The sequence below is a fragment of the Phocoena sinus genome, chromosome 19, assembly GCF_008692025.1.
Source record: "Phocoena sinus isolate mPhoSin1 chromosome 19, mPhoSin1.pri, whole genome shotgun sequence".
NCBI lineage: Eukaryota > Metazoa > Chordata > Mammalia > Artiodactyla > Phocoenidae > Phocoena > Phocoena sinus.
In genome coordinates, this window is record NC_045781.1 from 58,200,352 (window position 1) to 58,219,720 (window position 19,369).

Here is a 19,369-nt window from a genome sequence, read left to right on the forward strand (position 1 = left end):
CCCCGTTTTGCAGCCAGGAGGTGTCAGAGCCAGGATTCAAGCCCGGGCCCAGCTGACTCGCCCCACGGTCTCCCTGGAAGTGGGTGAGAATCGGGAAGCTGGAAGAGGAGGGTACGGAGAGGCCCCGGCTGAAACGGGGCAGGTTGAAAGGGGAGGTGAGGGCAGAGGGTCAGGAGCAGAGGCCAGACACTGTACAGGGCCTGGGGTCCGTGGGGAGGGAACACCGGAGGGCAGGGGCCCAAGGCCCATGGCAGGACACCCCTCACCAGGAGCTGCCGCCCACACCCCAGCTGGAGCCGGCCAGCACCACCGCGGGCTTGAGTTACCCAGAGGCTGGGGCCAGGTGGTGTTTCTCAGCGTAAAGGAGACGCCTGAACTCGTGGGGTTCCTGGGGGCAGGCCGGGATCTGGGGGATTGGATCTCCCCACTTCAAAGGGGCCCCAGGCCTGCTGAAACCCACACCAGCTAGCACCAAGGGGCTTTGCCAAGAGCCTGGGCAGGGGTGGGAACCCGAGACCCGGGCACACGCTGTCCCCCACCTGCCCCACAGTCTGAGCACCCAAGATGGGCCCTTGTGCCCCCGGAGGGGCAGCCAGCATGGGGTGCTGCAGGCAGAGGACGTCAGGCCCGCCATCCTGGGACAGAGGACAGAGGCTGACGGGGTGGCTGAGCCCTGCCCACAGGTCAGCACGTGGAGGCAGGGCCGCCCCAGGGAGGAGGGGGCCCCGAGGCGGGGGCTGAGGTGCAGAGCTACTTTGTCCTGCACGGGGCAAGCGTGGTTCCCAGGGGCCTGCCTCACACCCCTACGTGTGCACTACGTGCTGTGTGACTTGGCCAAGTCACACAACCTCTCTGGGCCTTCGTTTCCTCATCCATAGTTCCTGTTGACTTTTCGCAGCAGAGGCAGAATCAGTTGCTCACCACTGTGTGGCCCATCATCCAGCAGAAACGTGGAGATCCCTGAGCGAGTGAGTGAGTGAGTGGATGAATGAATGAGTAGCTGGGAAGCTGCAGGGAAGGCAGAGCCCTCCCCAGGCCTCGGCCTGCCCACCTCCAGGTAAGGGCACGCTTCCCGCCCCGTGACGCCGGGACTCACTTGAAAGCCTCGAGTCTCCACATCGTCAGGAGGGCTGCACGTCAGTACAACCCCCAAGAGTTGTCCCAGTGGTTCCCTAAGGCTGTGACACACAGCAGCTTGAAACAATGAACCGTTACATACCGTTGCCGTGGGTGCCGAATCTGGGCGTGTATTCTGTGCGTTAGCCGCGAGTCGCCACGTCCAGCCCCTGTTCAAGGGGAGGGATTTGGGCTCCACCTTTTGGAGGGAGGAAGATGAAAGAATCTGTGGCCAAATGTTAAAACCGCAATAGTGCTTAATTTGACCATCTCTCTCCAAATCACAAACGCACTTGCCCTTGACGGTGCCATTTCTCCTTTGGGTTCATCCTGCTGGTCTCACTTACACGTATTCGTGGCTCTGCTATTTGTAAAGGCCCGCATAGGACAACCTAGCATCCACCCGTCCGGAGGGACCTGGGTATACGAGTAGCCGTTCCGCAGACCATTCCGTAGCTGCGTGTGGCTGGAGCAATGGACAGGCAGACGTCAGCCAGACGTCGCCTCGTGAGGGTCTGTGGGATTACCTCTGAGATTCACCGTTCAATGCAAAAAGTGCAGTGCGTGTAGTAGACTATCTTTTGTTGAAGAAAGGGGCGAATGGGTAGATTTATTCGTATTTTCTGGTATTTGCATCAAGAAACTCTGGAAGGAAACACAAGAAGCTGCCCCGTGTGCTGACCCAGCAGGACAGCGGAAGAGGGTCCGTGGGCCGGGGGAGCCGGTGGCGGGGGGGAGACCTCTCACTGCAGAACTTCAACCACAGGAACGTGTGATCTGTGCACACGAAATACCACGACAAGAAACGTAGAATCACCACCAGCCCAGCGGGAAGGCGACCAGCTGACCCCACCCCTGCAGGGCTCCCCCACCCGCCGGGCCGGACTGTGGTCACCCAGCTCCCCGCAGTCCACGTCGGCTTCCTGGGGCTCTGCAGGCTCCATGTCCTCTCCGGGCCCCGCCCCCCCCAGGGCTTGCGGCCAAGCACCACATTGATGCTGACGTGCTTCCCATTTTCTTTGCAGCCAAGAAATCCCCATCCCTGTGGAAGCTGCGCGGCGACCCAGCTGAGGGCTGACTCCCAGGTACGTAGAGGGGACCGCTGGAGTGGAGGCTGGCGGGCCGCACGCGGCCGGAGCTGCCCTGTCCCCGCCCTGCCACCCGTGTCTCCTTCCGTGTTGCTCGCTCAGGCAGTAATGGGGGCTGCCAGCTGCCTCCCCGGAGCCACCTCTGGGGCCGGGTGTCAGGGCCGGCCCTCGGCTCTGAACCGCAGCCCTGGGCCGGGCTTGTCACCTGACGCTCTGTCCCCTGGCCAGCTCGTCAGGCCACTCGGGCCAGACCCCTCCTTCCCTGAGGGGCCTGCAGCACAGCTGATTCAAACCAGCAAATGAGCCTCTTACGCCTGTTTTCAGACCCTGCCCAGCCTTCCGCACAAGCCGCCCTACATCTGCTTTGTGTCCGTGAGCAGAACAGGACTCGGGGGGTGACGGGACGTAGCGGTTACGGTATTCACAGGGAAATACTTCGGTTCCCACCACACCGTCTGCTAAACACCCGGTGAGGAGCTTGTTCACTGCACTCTTTAGGGGCCAGCATCAGTCCCGGGGCATGGGTGGAGACCTTGAGCCCACTGAGGCGGGGCAGGTGCCGGGGCCACAGCCAGCAGGGGCCGGGGGATCAGGACCACGGCCATCAGCCGCCCAGGCCCGAGCCCCACCCACCCATCCCTCTCAGGGGGCGCAGTTCGGAGCCTGGACCTGCGGGACCTCCATGGTGTCTGACAGCTACTTGGGCGTGACCGGCCACCCCCAGAAAGCTCCAGAAGCTGCGGGGAGGCCAAGCCCTGGGCCCTCCCCGCTCCTCACAGCAGCGCCTGGGCAGTGTGCGCAGGGGTGGTGAGGAAGGCCCCTCGAGGTCAGGGGCCCTCGCGCATCTGCCCACCTGGCCCCTGGGCTTCACTGCCTGGCAGATTCAGGAGCAGAGGCCCCACAGACCAGAGCCCGTCCTTGCTCCTAGGCAGGGGCGGACACCAGCCCCAAGTGGGTTCAGAGCCCCTGATGCCTGCCACGCGGGAGCCCCCTCCTCTGACCCTCCAGGCCCTGAGTTAAGTCCCACGTAGCATGCAGCAGGTGCTGCCTACCCACTGCCCCCCACGCCCAGCCTCTCTGGGCTGTCCGGGAGCTCTGAGCCAGGGTCAGGTGTCCACAGCTGTGCGGTGTCTGCTCCCCTGGACGCTGGGCATGGGGCAGATGTCCAGAAGCGCCACGTGAACCTGAACTTGAGAACGAGGGGTCAGCCCCCATATGGGGCCTTTCCACCAGGAGCAGCTAACTCACAGCCGCTGGAACTGAAAGGGCCCTTCAGACAACCGGGTCCGACCATCCCCCTCCGCCGATGGAGAAGGGGAGCCAGGAGATGGGCGGTGCTGCTGGCAGACAGGCAGCTAGCCCACCGCAGCCTGTGACCTCGGCCCTTGAAAGGCAGCGAGGCGATTCCCGAGTCCTGGCTCCGAATGTCTCTGCCTGCAAGAAGCATGAAGCGCTGCTGCTCGCAGCTTAGCGGCCGGAAGGAGCCACGTGGCCTGTGCTGCTTGCAGCAGGACACACGGACGGTCCTTCCGCAGGGCACAGCGCGCTCGTGGGTCATGATGCAGTCTCCCCACCTTGAGCCCGACGGGGAGCCCTCTGGCCAGAGCCCGGGCTTCTGGCGTTCAGAGTGACGAGTGTGCGGGCCCGAGGCCGCAGGTGCCCGAGAGCGGGGGAGGGGCGCCTGGGCTCAGGGCTTCCGCTCGTCCTTAAAAACTCAGGCGGGACGGCCCAGGTGACCCCGACAGACCCCGACTCTCATGTGGCTTCAGGCAGTGCGGGGGAGAAGCACCTAGGCAGCCCGTGCACAGACGGGGGACACGGAGGCCCGGGAGGCGCTGGCATCCGGGGGAGCCCCTGCGTGCCAGCGGCCGGCCCTGCGAGGGAGGCTGTTACCATCACTACCCCGAGGGCGTGCAGACCCACTTTCCCCAGTCCTGGGCGCCTACTGTGTGCCAGACTCCAGGCCAGGGGCGCGGGCAGAGGAGCAGATGCAGACTCGCCCTCAGGGCCCAGGCTCAGGCGGCAACAGAGCGAGTCGGCAACCCCCCCCCCCCCCCCCGCCCAAACAACACACGTCCCACGAGGGGCTGACCCAGAGTTGGCAGAGGGTCGTCCCTGCAACAGCCCCATCGGGGGCTCCACGGGGATACCCATTTTCCAGGCACACGGCGACTAAGGGACTTGCCCCAGCGGCGTCACGAGGGGCCCGCCCTCCCCTTGGTTCCCACGGCTCTCTCGTGCGGGGGCCGTCCTGGGGGCCCTGACTGCTGCTGCCCCTACACCGGGCACAGCCTGGCTCTGAGCAGGTGTCCGGACCACATGTGGGGCTGGGAGGAGGCCCCGCAGGAACCCCCGGTGTCCCTCACTAGCCCTGAGGTCTTGGGCGAGTCACGCACCTCCCTGTGCTCCATAATCTCACCCGTAAATCAGCGATGACAGTAGCGCTTCTGACCTCTCGAGCCACTGTGAGGACCAGAGGAGTGGTTGGGAAGCACTCAGTGTCCCGGCCCCCAGTGAGGGCCCAGAAGGAGCTCAAGCTACTGCTACTGCTACTGCCATCACTTATTCATTCAGCAAACTTCACCCACGAGCCCTGCCCCAAGGGCTCTCAGTCCACATGTGCAAAGGGAAGCTGAGGACTTGCCCCAGGCAGTGGAGCCCAGAGGAGCGGGGAGGTCCCTACCTAGGAGGGAGGGCGCCCCCAGGCTGATGGGATGGGGAGGGTCCAGTGGCGGGGCTGGCCTGGCAGGGGATGGGGCGGCGGTGGGGCGATGTGGCGCCCACTGCTGGCCGGCACTGGAACCACGCCCAACCTGGGTCAGGAAGCCTCTGCCCCGACCTCAGAGCTGGTGGCCTTCACATGGGGCTGAGCTCCCACGACTGTCTGGGGAGAGCCAAGAAAATCAGCGTTGCTGACAGCCGGCCGCGGGATTGCTCTGTGGACGAGACCCCCAGAGCCGCTAGGGGGATGGGAGTGGGGTCATGGAGACAGAAGGAAGGGGTGAGGGCCATGCCCCCGGAGGCTCCCCTCACCCAGTGCTCCTAAAGCTCAGTGTTCTGGGTGGGGCTTTTCTCCAGAGGCCCGTGGGGCTGTGCTCTGGGTTAGGGTCACAGGCACAGGCCAGATACGTGTGCCCCCAAACAGGAGCTCAGCTCAGGGGCCCAAGAAAGGAGCCGGAACCTTCCGGAGACCGGGGGTCTGCAGGGTGAGGGCCCGGAGGCCGTCCTGTGTGATCCCAGGGTCAGGGGATGGGGCAGGTGAAGGACCAGGTGGGAGCCTCAGCCAGACGCCCCCTCCGTCCTTCCTGGGCTCTCCGCCCTGGCCGTCAGGTGCCCGTCACCCACCCTGGGGCCACTGCAGGTCTGGGAGCCACGTGTCACTTGGGGCTTTGCCGCTCAGGGCCCGGCTGGTGCCTCGCACAGCTTGCTTGGGGGTGGCCAGGGGTCTTCTCAGATCTCAGGCCTCAACAGTATTTTCTCTCTTTTTCCTTCCTTTTCCTCTCCAACCCCAATCCGCCCCCCCCCCCACCCCCCACTAAGCCCTTTCTCAGTCTGGCAGCAACTCTTTTCCCCTCTCATCTCTCAAGGTGCCGACGGAGCCAAGCCCCCTCCCCTAAAAGTACAGGTTACGTGCCCGCCGCTTCTGCTCCCAGCCTGCCACGCCACCGTGGGAGCCACGAAGCCCCACGGTCCCCGACCCACTCTGTCCTTTCTTTGCAGGCTCCACTCAGGACCATGAGAGCAGGCCCCTCCAGGGCCCCTCGAGGGGCGAGGATGTCCGCCCAGCCCGCTTTCCGCGGCCCGCCTCAGACCACAGCATCCTCCTAGCACCCAGGACGGAGGGGCCATGCCTGGGGAGCAGCCCCTCGGAGCGCCACCCCCAACCATGACCGGAGACCTGCAGCTCTGCCCAGCGGCCAGTGGCACGGGGGGCCCCCTGCAACCTCCCAGTGAGGTCAGTGCCCCAGCCAACAGGACCGCCAAGACTACGGGCAGCGGGGCCCAAGCCATGGACAGCCCTGAGACCCAGGTGCGGCAGGCTGGGAAGGCGGGGCCCAAGGCCCCACTCCCCAGAACCCAGTCCCTGAGCAGCGCCCCTGGGAAGGGAAGAAGCCCCCAGGCCCCAGCAGGGAGGAACGTGGTGCAGGCTCGCGCACGGCGGGCGAGCAGGCTGGACAGCAGCCCCCAGCAGCTCTACGGTCTGAGCATCGCCAGCTCAAGGCCCAAACCCGCCCTGGACGAGAAGACCCCTGAGGGCCCGCAGCAAGAGGGCCCCCGGCCCCCAGAGGCCGAGGCCCCCCGGGACCAAGGAACCAGAGCCCGTCTCAGGCCCGGCCCCCCCAGGGCTGAGGCCTCGCCTGGCCCGGAAGAGCTCAGCTTCCAAAAGTGCTTCCAGGAGACCCCCTCCAGCTTTACCTCCACCAACTATACCTCACCAAGCGCCACCCCTGGGCCCCCGCCCCTCAGGGCCCCCCAGAGCAGCGGCGCCAGCCCCTGCCGGCCGGCCTCCTACGTGGAATTCCAGGCCAGCAGGGCCGACGCCTGGCCTCCCACGGCTGAGAACAGCTTCCCAGGTGCTAGTTTCGGGGTGCCGCCCGCTGAGCCGGAGCCCTTTCCCGAAGGCGGCAGCCCCGGGGTGGTTGCCTTCCAGTACCCCTTCCCAGAGCTGCACGGAGCCGGCCCGAAAGCCTTCCCCGAGGACGCGGCCGGGCCCGAGTTCGCCGAGAGGGCGCTGGTGTTCGCCTTCCACCAGCCTCGGGGAGCGTGGCCCGAGGAGCCGGTGGGCACGGGCCCAGCCTACCCCCTGCCCGCCCGCTCGGGCCCCCCAGCCCCGCCCTGCTACCCCGGCCGGCCAGGCGGCCTCAACGCCCCCAGCGACCTTGGTGGTGCGCTCCCTCCCCCTGGCGCTGCTCGCCCGGCCCCCAGCCCCTTCTCGGAGAGCACGGCCACCTTCCGGGACAGTTTGCACGAGAGCGTGACCAAAGTGCTCCCTGAGAGGCCGCCTTCGGCCCACGATGGGCTGGGGAGCCCCAGGGGGCCCCCAAACTCGCTGGCCCAAAGGCAGTTTCCCGGGCAGGCGTATGGAAGCCCCAGAGCCGGCGGGGTGGGCGCCAGCCCAGGGCCTCGGGACACGGAGCTGACTGCCTCCGGGCCCCCCGCCGCCAGACTGCCCCCGCTCTGGGACCCCGCCCCAGCCCCTTACCCAACGCCTCCCCTGGGCCCCCTGGCCACTACCAGGAGCGCATTCTTCGAAACCCAGCCTGGCCCAGGCCAGCAGCTCAGCCTCCCCCAGAGCCCCCCGCTGCCCTGGCCCCAGGTGCTCCCGGCCGCCGGCCCCGGCCCCCACCAGATGGAGATGTTGAACCAGCTGCCTTTCCCCCCGGAAGTCCCCGAGTGGCAGGGGGGCAGCCAGGGAGCCCAGGCTGCTGCCACAGGCAAGACGCCCGGGCCGGGCGAGAAACTGGCGGTCCTGAGAAACAGCCCAGGCCAGCACAGCGGTGGCTCCCCTGGGCTGTTCGCCTACAACGGGCTGAAGGACCCTGGAGCCCAGCCCCCCTTCTTCGGGGCGGCCCAGCCCCAGGCCTCCCCACGGGGCCCCCCCCGGCCCCCCCCAGCCCAGGGTGGTGGGAGCCTCCCCCAGCGAGTCCCCCCTGCCCTCGCCGGCCACCCACACGGCCAGCAGCACCTGTTCGTCGCTGTCCCCTCTGTCCAGCAGCCCAGCCAACCCCAGCTCGGATGAGGGCCAGCTCCCCGCGCCGCTCGGGCCGTCCGCCTTCTTCCACCCACCCACGCACCCCCAGGACACCGGCAGCCCCTTCCCGTCCCCCGAGCCCTCGCACGCCCTCCCCATCCACTACCAGCCAGAGCCAGTCAAGGCCTTCCCTTTCCCCACAGAGGGGCTGGAGGAGCCCCCGTTCCCTAGCTCGGGGCTCGAGGTGGGCAGCGTGGGCCTGGAGGGCTTCCCCCAGGAGCCGCCCCCCTACTCCGCCCACCACTTCCCCCTCAGCAGCGCCAGCCTGGACCAGCTGGACGTGCTGCTCACCTGTCGGCAGTGTGACCGGAACTACAGCAGCCTAGCCGCCTTCCTGGGGCACCGGCAGTTCTGCAGCCTGCTGCCGGCCAGGGCCAAGGATGGCCACCAGCAGCCCCCCGGGTTCCCCACGCCCCCCGTCACCCCCTCTGCACTGGCTGCCCCCAAAGCACCGGCCAGCGGGACCCCGAGCCCACTCAGCCACACCAGGACAGCGCCCTTCCTGCTGGGTGGGGACGTCCGGCCCGATGGCAGAGATGACCCCCTGAGGATGAGCTTCCTGCCCAGCCCGGCCGCCGCCCCCTTCCCACTGCCTGCAGGGGACCTGGACCTGGACGACGCCGCCAAGCTGGACAGCCTCATCACGGAGGCGCTCAACGGCCTGGAGTACCAGTCAGACAACCCTGAGATAGACAGCAGCTTCATCGACGTCTTCACGGACGAGGAACCTTCCGGCCCCCGGGGCCCCGCCACCGGGCAGCCCCCCAAGACCAGGCTGGGGGCAGCGCCAGAGAACAGAGCCCAGCTCCCGCTCCCGGCGGTGGCTGCCCCGCTGGAGCCCCAGCCGACCCGGCCCGGCGACACGGGCTACCCGGCCGGCCCCAGGCCCAAAACCCGCTCCCTGGGCCCAGCGCCCTCAGAGGCAGATGGGGCCGGCCTGGCCGGCCAGCAGAGAAGAGGAAAGCGATTTAAGTTGTTCCGGAAAGAGCTGGACACGGTCAGCACCGCCAAGAGGCCGGGCAGGGGCTCCAGGGCCAGCCGCCTGAGGCCGAGGAGGAAAGGCCGGGCTGAGCCGGCCCTGTCCCGCCCGCGGGACCTCAGAACCCAGGCCCCCAAGAGCCACGCGGACCCGGGGGGACGGACCCTCCTGGTGGAGACCCGGAGCTCCAGGCGCCTCCGACTGTCCCCCGGCCAGGACTGCAGGCGGAGGCGGCCGCGCGGCGGCACCTGGAGCAAGGAGCTCATCCACAAGATCGTGGAGCAGAAGAACCGGGCGGGCCAGCGCGGCCCAGCCCCGGGCACCGCGGACGGCGGGCCCCCCGACCGCGGCGGCGCCTCCGAGTCTGAGGAGGAGGTTGGCCCGCGACTGCGAGGCTCACGCTTCAGAGGCCGGCCCCGCCCCAGCGGCCGGCGATGGCGCCGGGGCGAGAAGAGGAAGGAAGTGGACGGGCAGCAGCAGAAGCCCAGGAAGGCCGTGAGGCAGGAGGCCGTGAGGCCTGGGGGCTCCCCGGGCCCAGAGGAGCCGGGCAGGCCGTGGCCAGGTCCCATCAAGAGTCCCGAGGCCCAGGGCCCGTCGCACGGCTCAGAGGCTGGAGTGGGCCCTGAGGAGAGAGGCCCCCAGCGCCTCCTGCAGGGTCCCACGGGCGCCGAGACCCCAGAGGAAAGCCGTCCCTCTCTGGACTTCCCCCGAGACACCACGAGCCCTGAAATCGCTGAAGACCTTCCCCCTGAGGCCGCAGAACTTCACAGAGAGGCTCTGAGCTCCTCTCCAGCCACCTGTGGGGGAGGAGACCCCTGCCCCCCAACCCCAGAGCGACCACAGCTCCGCAAGGAGGACGCAGTGCCGCCCCGCGCGAGCTCGCCCCCGCTGGGTGCCCCCCGGTGCTCGGAGCCCCCTGCCTCCCCGCCAGGAGAGTCACTGGTGCCCATCGCTAACGCAGCCGACGCGGCCCACCCCGAACCCAGGACCCTCTTTTTGAAGACCCCTGGTCTTGGAGATTCCGTGGGGCTTCCAGCCGCCAAAAAGGGGCCTCAGCCCTGCAGCAGCCCTCCCGGCGGATTGTTCCTCAGACCCAAAGACCTGGCTGGCTGTTTCCACAAAGACCTGGGCTCTCAGTCCTCAGCCCCAGACAGCCCACCGGCCATCAGGGCAGGCCTCTGCCAGGGTGGCGAGGATGCCAGTTCCCAAGAGCCCAAGCCACCCAGGAACCCACCCTACACAGTCGTCACGGGCCCAGGCAAAGCTGAATCGCCACCGGCCTTGGAGCGCGCGGCCCTTTTCTCGGGGCTGCCTGGGCACGGCTTCGAGCCGCCAGTCTACGGCAGCCTCTCTGGGAACGGGGACACCCAGGTGCCGCGTGCGTGTGCTGCCCCTCCCCCGAGGAAACTTCAGCTAGACCCGCCGTACCCCTCGTTTCTGCCCAAGATGGGCTGGTGCCTGCTGGAGGAAGTGTCCCCCGTGCCGCCTGGCCGTCTGCGCACTTCTCCCAGCCTCTCAGGGGAAAAGGCATTCAGTCAGAGGTGTCCCGGTGAAGGGACTGTGGCCACCAGCCTCCCCACTTTGCCCGGCAAGGTTATCAAATGTAGCACCGCTTGTAGCGGTGACCTGTCAGAGGAGGAGCTCGAGATCAAAAGGCTGGTCACCGAACTGGAGTGTCAGCTGCAAAGCAAAGGCGCACAGGACGCCCCGGGAGAGCCGTGCGGAGCCAGCGTCACCGGTCCTGGGGAACTGAGTCCACACCCGGAGGGGGCAGAAACAACTGTGGCCACCACGGGGGGCACTCTAGGGGGCCCCCAGGAGGAGTGGCCCTCGTTGCACCCTGGAGAAGCAGCCCTGGCCCCCGGCGCCCACAAGGATGTGGTTCCTGGGGGTCCTTTCAGGCCCACTGAGGCCAGCCTCAGTTTCCGGCCAGCGCAGAAAGCCGGGGTCTCCAAGACGGGGCTCCCCAGGGCCGAAGGGGGCCTCGGGGCCCACCCGGAAGTCTGTTTACCGGAGCCCCCATGGGACATGGGGAGTTTAGCGAAGTGCAGCGCAAGCCCTGAGCCTTCACTTCCTGAGGGTAACAGGGCCGCCAGAATACAGCACAGCCAAGACCTCCCACTGCTCTTTCTCTGCCCACGGAGAGGGGGGCATTCCCCGGGATCCCACAGGGCACCTGGGCCCTGCCGAGACCCCTCAGAGCTGGAAGCGTTCGGCAGCCCTGTTGCTCCTCTTGCACCTGGTTTGGCATTTCGGGGGGCCGAGCTTCTGCCCCTGGGTGCCACCCCACATTCTGGGGCCAGTCACAACGGTGCCCCCAAGGGACACTCTGTGAGCAGCACAGGTGGGCCAGGAGGAGCAAGGCTCCTGTCCCCTGTAGCAGGGGGCCCTGGCCCTGAGGGTAATGAGGGGTCTGTACCAGCGGGGGCCTCCCCAAGTCGTGCCTCCGTGCCCGACCCCAGCCCTGGCAGGAGGCCCCAGGACCCAGCCTCGAGCCCCCTTCATCAGCTCCAGCTCCTGGTGTCCAGAGCGGCTGAGAGAGAAGATGACACCCGGGGTTCACAGGGGCCCCCGCCTGATGACACCCAGAGTCCTCAGCACAGCGACCCCTCAGATCCGGGAGAGGAGAGTGTGGAAGGTGGGAAAATGGCCTGCAGCCCTGCCCAAGGCTTCCCGGGGGTTATGCGGATGACAGCCGTCCCTGCTGTGGCCGGACGCCAGCTGGGGCCAGAGGGAGATGGACATCCAGGCTCACACGGCCAGGCCGAGAAGCCCGAGGGCCAAGTTGGAGCCAGCCAACTGCAGCCAGATGACCGGGGGAGGCCGGGGCGGCCGGCCCAGCTAGCCGGGCAGCTCCAGAGAAGCAGGGCGGCCGTGGGCCTTTGGAACGGGGCACGGACCACCCCAGGCCCCGCCTACTCTGAGGCAGAGTCTTCAGTCCCAGCCTTGGCAGCAGCCGACACGGGAGATGGGCCCGAGGACCAGGCTCCAGAGGCAGTAGCTGGCCCAGGCCTTCGGAAGCATCTGCTGTTCACTGGCGAGAGCCCAGCGCCCCCCACCAGGGACCTGGCCATGCACACCCCCTCGCCCACTTCTGCAGCCACCCCTGATCCCTGCGGCCCCACGGAAGGCCCAGCTCACCACCCTCTCCGGGGGGACTGTGGCCCCCTGGAAGGCCCGCCCGAGGAGCCCAGCTTCGTCGGTGTCTTCACTCCCGCCCATGGAGGGGACTGCCCTGGAGGTCGCGTGGCAAGGACCCTAGAGGGTTCCAGAAAGGAGAGACCCAGGGAAGCTCCTGCCTGTGTCACCCCTCCCCCCCCAGCGAGGGCCACCTCCCCGAGAGTGACCATCACGGCCGCTGCCCTGTCCGGCATCCCTACCACTGGTGGCCTGGGGGCAGTCAGAGGCCCCAGGGCCGAGTGGCCAGACCCCAGGGGAGCCCTGTCCAGCACCCACCCCGATGGGGTGCCCAAGGGCCCCTCCTCAGAACCCCCAGGCAACAGGGAAAGCCACGGTGTCACCGCTGTGCCCACTGACCCTTCCACACGGGGGGCCATGGGGCCAGATCCCCACACCTGCCAGGAAGGTGAGGCAGAGGCCAGCCTCCAGGAACAGGAGGGCCTAGAGATGCCCGGGGCTGGGCGCCCTGCCGTTACAGAGGCATCCGAAGCCGGCACCAGGGGTCTGAGGGTCACCTGCCCTGCCACAGAGCTCCACCCAGGCAGAACCACAACTCCGAGCGGCACAGCCAGTGACTCCAGGCCACGGTCCCCCCAAAGCCTCGGGGACACCCTCCACCGGAGACCCCAGGGGGATCCCCTCAGTCCCCAGGACCCCAGACAGAAGCCTCGTGGCTTTAAAAAGAAGCCAGTGTTCACTGAGAACGGCCACTGGAGGGGCGGAGCCCCCAGCGGGCAGCCTGTGACCTGTGAGGTCTGCTCGGCCTCCTTCCGCTCTGGGCCGGGCCTGAGCCGCCACAGAGCCAGGAAGCACGGGCTGCACAGGGCTACTGCCTCCCAGCCAAGCCCAGCGGCCCCACCTGCCCCCCAGACGTGCCACCCACCGGGAAAGAAGAGCCGCAGGGTGCTGGGGAAGGAGAGACCGAGGCGCCTGGTGGGAGACCCCAGCCAGGCCGGGAGGCCAAGCCCTGCTCGCGGCTCTGTGGCACCTGAGGATGCCCTGGGTCCCGGGATGTCCAGGGGGCTTAGGCGGGGGCTCAGCCTTCTGGGAGCACCGGGCTGTCCCCCTCGCTGGGAACCACATCCCCCAGACACGGTCAAGCAAGGGGTGGGCGTGAGGCCTGCAGAGCCCAGGAAACAGGACCAGCTGGAGAGGGATGAGGCCCGTTCCAAACAGACAAAGAAAGGCGGGGGCCAGAGGCGGGGCAGGCCGCCCGCAGACTTCCCCAGCGAGTCAGAGGGGAAAGCCAGCAAGAGGGCGAGAAAGCCAAGAGCGAGAAGGTTCCGGGAGGAGAGCGGTCTCCAGGGCCCCGCAGATGAGATTTCAGGGAGAAGAGGCTGGAATCCATCAGCTGCCATTGCCAACTGCCCAGCTCTCCCGAGCCGCCGCCTCTCACCAGAGGCAGAGCAGGAGACCGAGTCCCCGCAGCCGCCTCTCGTCGCCACGGACCTGGAGGAGACGCCTGCACGGAAGCCTCCTGGGGATCGGGTGGCCTGTCCAGGGATGGTGGAGGGGGCACCTCCCGGGCCAGAAGGGCCAGTGGGGCGGAAAGCAGCCTCGGCAAGAGGGTGCGGGGAACCCCGAGAGACCAGGATGTCTGGCATCTGCAAAGAGCCATCGAGGGCAGCTGGGGGTAAACCTGCAGGGGACAGCAGAGTGGCCGAGAGCAGAGCAGGGCAAGGCGTCCGGGAGGGGCACGAGGCCCCCTGGGACCCCCAGGCCCCTCCCGAGACTCGTGGTCCTGAAGCAGGCGGCACCGTCAGCAGTTGCCTGTGGGACCCCCTGCACAGTCCAGGAGAGGGGGTCCAGGGGCGGGAGAGCACTGCCCCTGGGGCCCCCAGCCCGAATCTCGGAGACCCTCTGAGCTTGTTTGATGATGAAGCCTCCTTTTCCCAGCTCTTCCCCCTGGGAGACCGCTTGGTTCGGAAGAAGAACCCCCGTGTCTATGGGAAGCGCTGTAAAAAGTCGAAGCCACCTCCCCAGCCCGCGCCCAGCAGCCGGGCAGGGGGCAGTGCCGCTCTGTCCTCCTTCCGCCTGCCCACAGACCTCAGTGACTCTGGCTCGCTCTGCCTGTCCCACGAGGACCCGTGGGGTGACGAGGCTGCGGGTCTGCCAGAGTCCTTCCTCCTGGAGGGCTTCCTCAGCAGCAAGGTGCCTGGCATTGACCCCTGGGCCGTGGGCCCCAGCCTGTGGGCCCTGGAGCCCCACGCGGAGGCGGAGCCCTGCTGCGCTGAGGACCACCCGTCAGAAAGCATCCCTGAGCTGCACATGGTCCCGGCAGCTTGGCGAGGCCTGGAGCTGCAGGCCCCCGCCGACGGGGCCACCTCTTCTCCAGGAGACGCGAGCCCCGAGCCCCCCAACCTAGAGCGAGAGCACCACGAGTGTGGCGTCCCCGGGAGCGCCGCGGATCTGCAGGTGCAGGACCTGTGCTTCCTAGGACCCTGCGAAGACCCCGCAGGTCTCCCGGGCACCAGCTTCTTGGACTTCGAGGCCACGGCCAGTTCCCAGGGCCCACAAAGCAGGACAGAGGAGGCGGCCGGGGCAAGAAGGGCCCCAGGCGGAGGCCGGCCCACCAAGGCCAGGAGGGCGTCCTACAAGTGCCGGGTGTGCTTTCAGCGCTTCCACGGCCTGGGAGAGCTGGACCTCCACAAACTGGCCCACAGCCCCTCGCCGCCCCCCACCTGTTACATGTGCGTGGAGCGCAGGTTCGGCTCCCGCGAGCTGCTGAGGGAACACCTGCAGGAGAAGCACGTGCAGAGCAAGGCCGGGCTGTGGGCCTGCGGCATGTGCCGGCGGGAGGTCGCCGGCGTCTGGATGTACAACGAGCACCTGCGAGAGCACGCCGTGCGCTTCGCCCGCAAGGGGCAGGCGCAGAGGTCCCTGGGGGACCTGCCCGGATGTTGGGAGGGGGACGGCGTGGCCACGCGCTTCCTGAGCGGCATCGTGGGACAGGCCCCCAAACCCCACCGGGGCAAGCGCTCCATCGGCGGCAGGGCAGGCGGGGGCCCCGCGGAGGCGGCAGGGGCGGATGTGGGAGCTGGGAAGGAATTCCCGGGGGAGAGACGAAGACCCAAGGCCCGCGCCACCGGCTCAGACCCGGACAGCGCCTCGGCCCAGGGCAGCCCGTCAGCCTGCGTGAACCCCGCCCCGCCCGGCGGCCTGTCCCGCGACGGCCGTTCGCACAGCGAGTCCCCGCCCCCAGCCGTCCCGGTGCACCAGGACTGCAAGGACCCCGCCCGCGACTGCCACCACTGCGGGAAGCGGTTCCCCAAGCCGTTCAAGCTGCAGCGCCACCTGGCGGTGCACAGCCCGCAGCGCGTCTACCTGTGCCCCCAGTGCCCGCGGGTGTACCCCGAGCACCAGGAGCTGCGCGTGCACCTGGGCGGCGAGCACGGGCTGAGCGGGGAGCTGGAGCTGCAGCACACCCCGCTGTACGCCTGCGAGCTTTGCGCCAACGTCACGCACATCAGCAAGAGGTCCTTCGTCTGCAGCTCCTGCAACTACACCTTTGCCAAAAAGGAGCAGTTCGACCGGCACATGGACAAACACCGGAGGAGGGGGCAGCAGCCCTTCACCTTCCGCGGCGTGCGGAGGCCCGGCGCCCCCGGGCACAAGGCCTTGGTCCGAGAGGGCTCGCTTCCCAGCAAACGGCGCAGGGTGGCCACGTCCAGCAGCCCCCCCGGGTCCGGCGTGGACGGGCCTCTGTCCCGGGACAGCGGCCCCACCCTGAGCGAGCGGTCCCTCCCAGCCCTGCCCCAGCCCGGCCCAGAGGCAGCTCCCAGCACCACAGCAGGGCAGCCCGGGACCCCAGAGAGGCCCACAGACCCCGTGGGCCACCCGGTCGGCGGCAGCGATCTGCCCTCTGCCCTCCAGGAGCTCCTGCCCCCGTCTCTGTCTCCTTTCCCGGCGGCCTCGGCTGATGGCACAGATGGCCACGAGCCAGGCCAGGCCCTGGAGAGCTCCGAGGACGAGGCTTCCCCAGGCAGCCCTGGGCGCTTCCTCCAGCAGGCTCTCCCCTTAGGGGGCTCTCTGCCCCAGCCGGGGGCCAGAGGCCAAGACGCAGAGGAAAAGAGGGCAGCTGGCCCGCTCTCAGGGAAACACAGGACCCCAAGCGCCCCTGGCAAATGTGCCCCTGACCATCACCCAGAAGCCCCCTCTCTGCTCTGGAAGGCGAAGCAGGTGTCCACGTGTCACGTGGCGCCTGCCGGGGGTGCAGGAGGCCCCTCCCTCAGAGGCAGTGCCAACAAGCCCGGGGGCTGCCAGAGCTCGTCCAAGGACAGGTCAGCCTCGTCCACCGCCAGCAAAGCACCCAAGTTCCCAGTACAACTGAAGAAGGCGGTGCCCAGCCCAGTGCCCACAGAGCTCCCCCGTGGCGCTGAGGACAGGCCAAAGCCCACCACCCTCCAAGTCAAGCCGGGCCCCGGCTCCCAGGGCGCCGGAGGCCCCCGGCAGGGCACCAAGGCAGCCGGCGGCAGCCAGCCCCAGCCGGCCAGCGGGCAGCTCCAAAGCGAGACAGCCACCACCCCAGCCAAGCCCAACGGCCCGGGCCAGGGCCCCGCCCCAGACAAGGCCCCCCCTCGAGCCCCAGCCAAGGGCTACCCCAAGGGACCAAGGGGAGCCAGTGACCAGGGGCCGCGAGGGAGCCTGGGCCCCAGGGAGGACGGGGACAGCAGTGAGAAGAAGAGGAAGGGCCGGGCGCCGGGGCCAACCAGGAACGAAGCCGTGGGGAGCCCAGGGAGAGGCCCCGCGGTCCCTGACAAACCCCCCCGGGCCCCGCGAAAGCAGGCGACTCCCAGCCGTGTGCTCCCTGCCAAGCCCAAGGCCGGCAGCCAGAACGGGACGACACTGCCCCAGCCCTCAGAGCCGCGGAAGGGGGAGCCCGGCCACGCCCCAGGGAGCAGCAGGCGCGGCAAGGAGGCGCTGGGCAAGGCCCTCCCCCAGGCCAGACCCCCGCATAGGCCCCCCAGGAGGGGCGGGGCTGTCCTCGGCGCTGAACCCCCCAACTCCCGGGCCTGCCGGACAGCCGAGTCCCAGAGCCACCTCCTCAGCCAACTTTTTGGGCAGAGACTAACCAGCTTCAAGATCCCTTTAAAAAAGGATGCTTCCGAGTAATTCATAGGAGCCGGCGCGTGCCTGGGAGTGGGGCCGGGGACGGACTGGCAAACGGGGGACCCTGGTCTACGCTGAGGAGCCCCAGTCCTCCGAGAGTTTACCTGGTGGCCACATCCTAACCCACCTGCCGCAGCGCGCAGATACTCAGACTTTGGTGGTAGACCTGCGGCTCTGATGCCTTGAACAGGGCCTGGGGTGGACAGCAGTCCCTTTCTAGCTGGAAGGTGAGGGTGAGGGGCGGGCCAGCTGCAGCCTCTTTGAGACCACGCAGCCGTTTTCTCAGTACCAGGACGTTAACGAGAAAGCCGCTCACCCCCACCCCAGCCCCATGTGCCCCACAGCCAAGGCCCGGTACGCCAGAGAACCCCTCACTTTAAAGGTTTGCACAGGGCGCCCCACCTGTGTCATCTAGCAGGAGGTAAGTTGAGGCAGCCTCCGTCTTAGTGTCTTTGCTGCTGTTGCTGGAATTCCAAAGCGACCCTAAAAATCAGATGGGGGCAGAAGAGCCATCTGCGAGCCGCCCGGCGCCCCCCGCACCACCACCACCCCCCGAGCACAACGGGCCTTCTCTGACCACAGGGTCGTGCCGGCCACTGTCCGTGCCACTGACGGAAGCGCCGGTCTCCAGTGCACCTTGACCCCTGGTCCTCCCTCCCCACCCACGCTACCCCCAGCCCAGCCTCCGCAGTTGCCCTCTCTAGAGCCTTCCTTCTACGTGGAGCTCTCTGCTGCAAGTATCAGCAATTTTACTCTGAAGATCCTGGTGCTATTTTCATGTTGTAATGTGAATACAGGCTTCCTTGATTTGTTTTACCTGGGGGGTGGGGTCGGGCCAGGAGGCGCAACGTGCCACCCGGGCGGCCCAAGACACCAGTGGCCTGACAAGCCCTTCGCTGGCTCCGACCGTCGGTGGGAGGCTCCAGCCCCACGGGCAGCTCACGCACTGACACGACCCAGGGGCTGGCTCGCGTGTCCTTTCTACAGGATCGTGTCTTCGCGGGGGCAGGAGGCAGGGAGAGGCTTCCTTCTGTTCTTAGGTGTCTCTGAGGTTTGTGGTTTGTTTTGTTCTGTTTCTTCATTTTAGCCTTGGGTGCAATGTGTATGTCAAAAGTTTTAATTTTGATATTTCGAAAGAAACCAAGTCAGGCCCATACTGCCTTTGTAGAAGGTACGTGTGCCACTCAGAGTGCCTCTTTAGTGCTGATGAACAAACCCGGGGGCTCTGAGGTTGTAAAATCTTAGCGCATCCATGCTGTCAAATATATGTCCACTGTTTTCACAGGGCACCTCCTCTGTGGCCTCTGTCCTCCCGCCAGCCCCACCCTGCCTGCCCCCGCGAGCCGCCGCTTCGTCCGTCCTGTCCCAGGGCCACCTGGCCCTGCAGAGCCGCCCCAGCCACAGAGTGGTCCCACCAGCCCCCAGACTTGTTGACACGGTGCACACGGTGCCTTAGTGCTGGGCGGGACCCTCTCAGGAAGGAACTAGCACAGCTGGGTTAGGGGACCCAGAGGGCAGCAAAGGCAGCAGGAGGGATCACACTCCCGCCGCACGCTCAGACCCCTGGGGCCCACGTGTCCTGAAGACCCCCGTGTCCGGGACAAGCGCCTGGATGGCAGGCAGGGCCCGTCCAGAGTCGGGCACCAGCCCTGATCCCATCCTGCCCCTGACAGCTGCCTGGACACAGGGGTCTCTCAGAGCAGGCCTCAAACAACACATGTCGGGCCGGGGCCGGGGGTGCGGGGGGCAGCCTCGCCAAGCCCTTCCACAGGGAGGTATCCTGCGCGTGACCCGAGACTGCCGAGCCCACGCCCCCCCACGCCCCACGCCCTACGCACTCCCCCTTGTCCTGCCAGGCCCCGGCCCTGCCATTCCCTCCGCCAGGGACGCCCTGCCCTGTCCTCTCTCTCGGTCTCAGCCGCTCCCACCAAGTCCCCCCGCCCAGGTGGGCTGCCTCCATTTCCACCCCTACCGTGGGCCGGGAACAAGCCAGCGGCTTACGAAGTGGTGCGGGCTGGGAGTTGCGCTTTCCGTGGGTGGAGCTGGAGCTGCGTTGGGGAAAGGCTATCTGGGGACTTGGTGGTGGATGCCCATGGGCCGGCTGGGTCCACGGCACTGAGTGCCCCCCCACCATTGGCTCACCAC

The 19,369-nt window shown here is 67.7% G+C and overlaps 1 protein-coding gene and 1 long non-coding RNA gene across 2 annotated transcripts in view; one reads left to right on the forward strand and one right to left on the reverse strand.

The window, feature by feature from the left end:
• The window catches only part of ZNF469 (zinc finger protein 469), a 50,758-nt gene extending 32,247 nt beyond the window's left edge, over nt 1–18,511 (forward strand). Inside the window, 3 exon segments of the mRNA XM_032613090.1 lie at nt 2,142–2,201; nt 5,925–7,818; nt 7,820–18,511. Coding sequence (XP_032468981.1) covers nt 6,052–7,818; nt 7,820–17,227 — 11,175 coding nt within the window. The 5' untranslated portion in view covers nt 2,142–2,201; nt 5,925–6,051 and the 3' untranslated portion in view covers nt 17,228–18,511.
• LOC116743927 lies at nt 521–17,662 on the reverse strand. The gene is made up of 3 exons (XR_004346925.1): nt 17,627–17,662; nt 1,220–1,315; nt 521–960 (listed from the first exon to the last, which is right to left on the reverse strand). It is a non-coding gene; the product is annotated as an uncharacterized LOC116743927 (long non-coding RNA).
• Nucleotides 18,512–19,369: the final 858 nt, after the last annotated feature.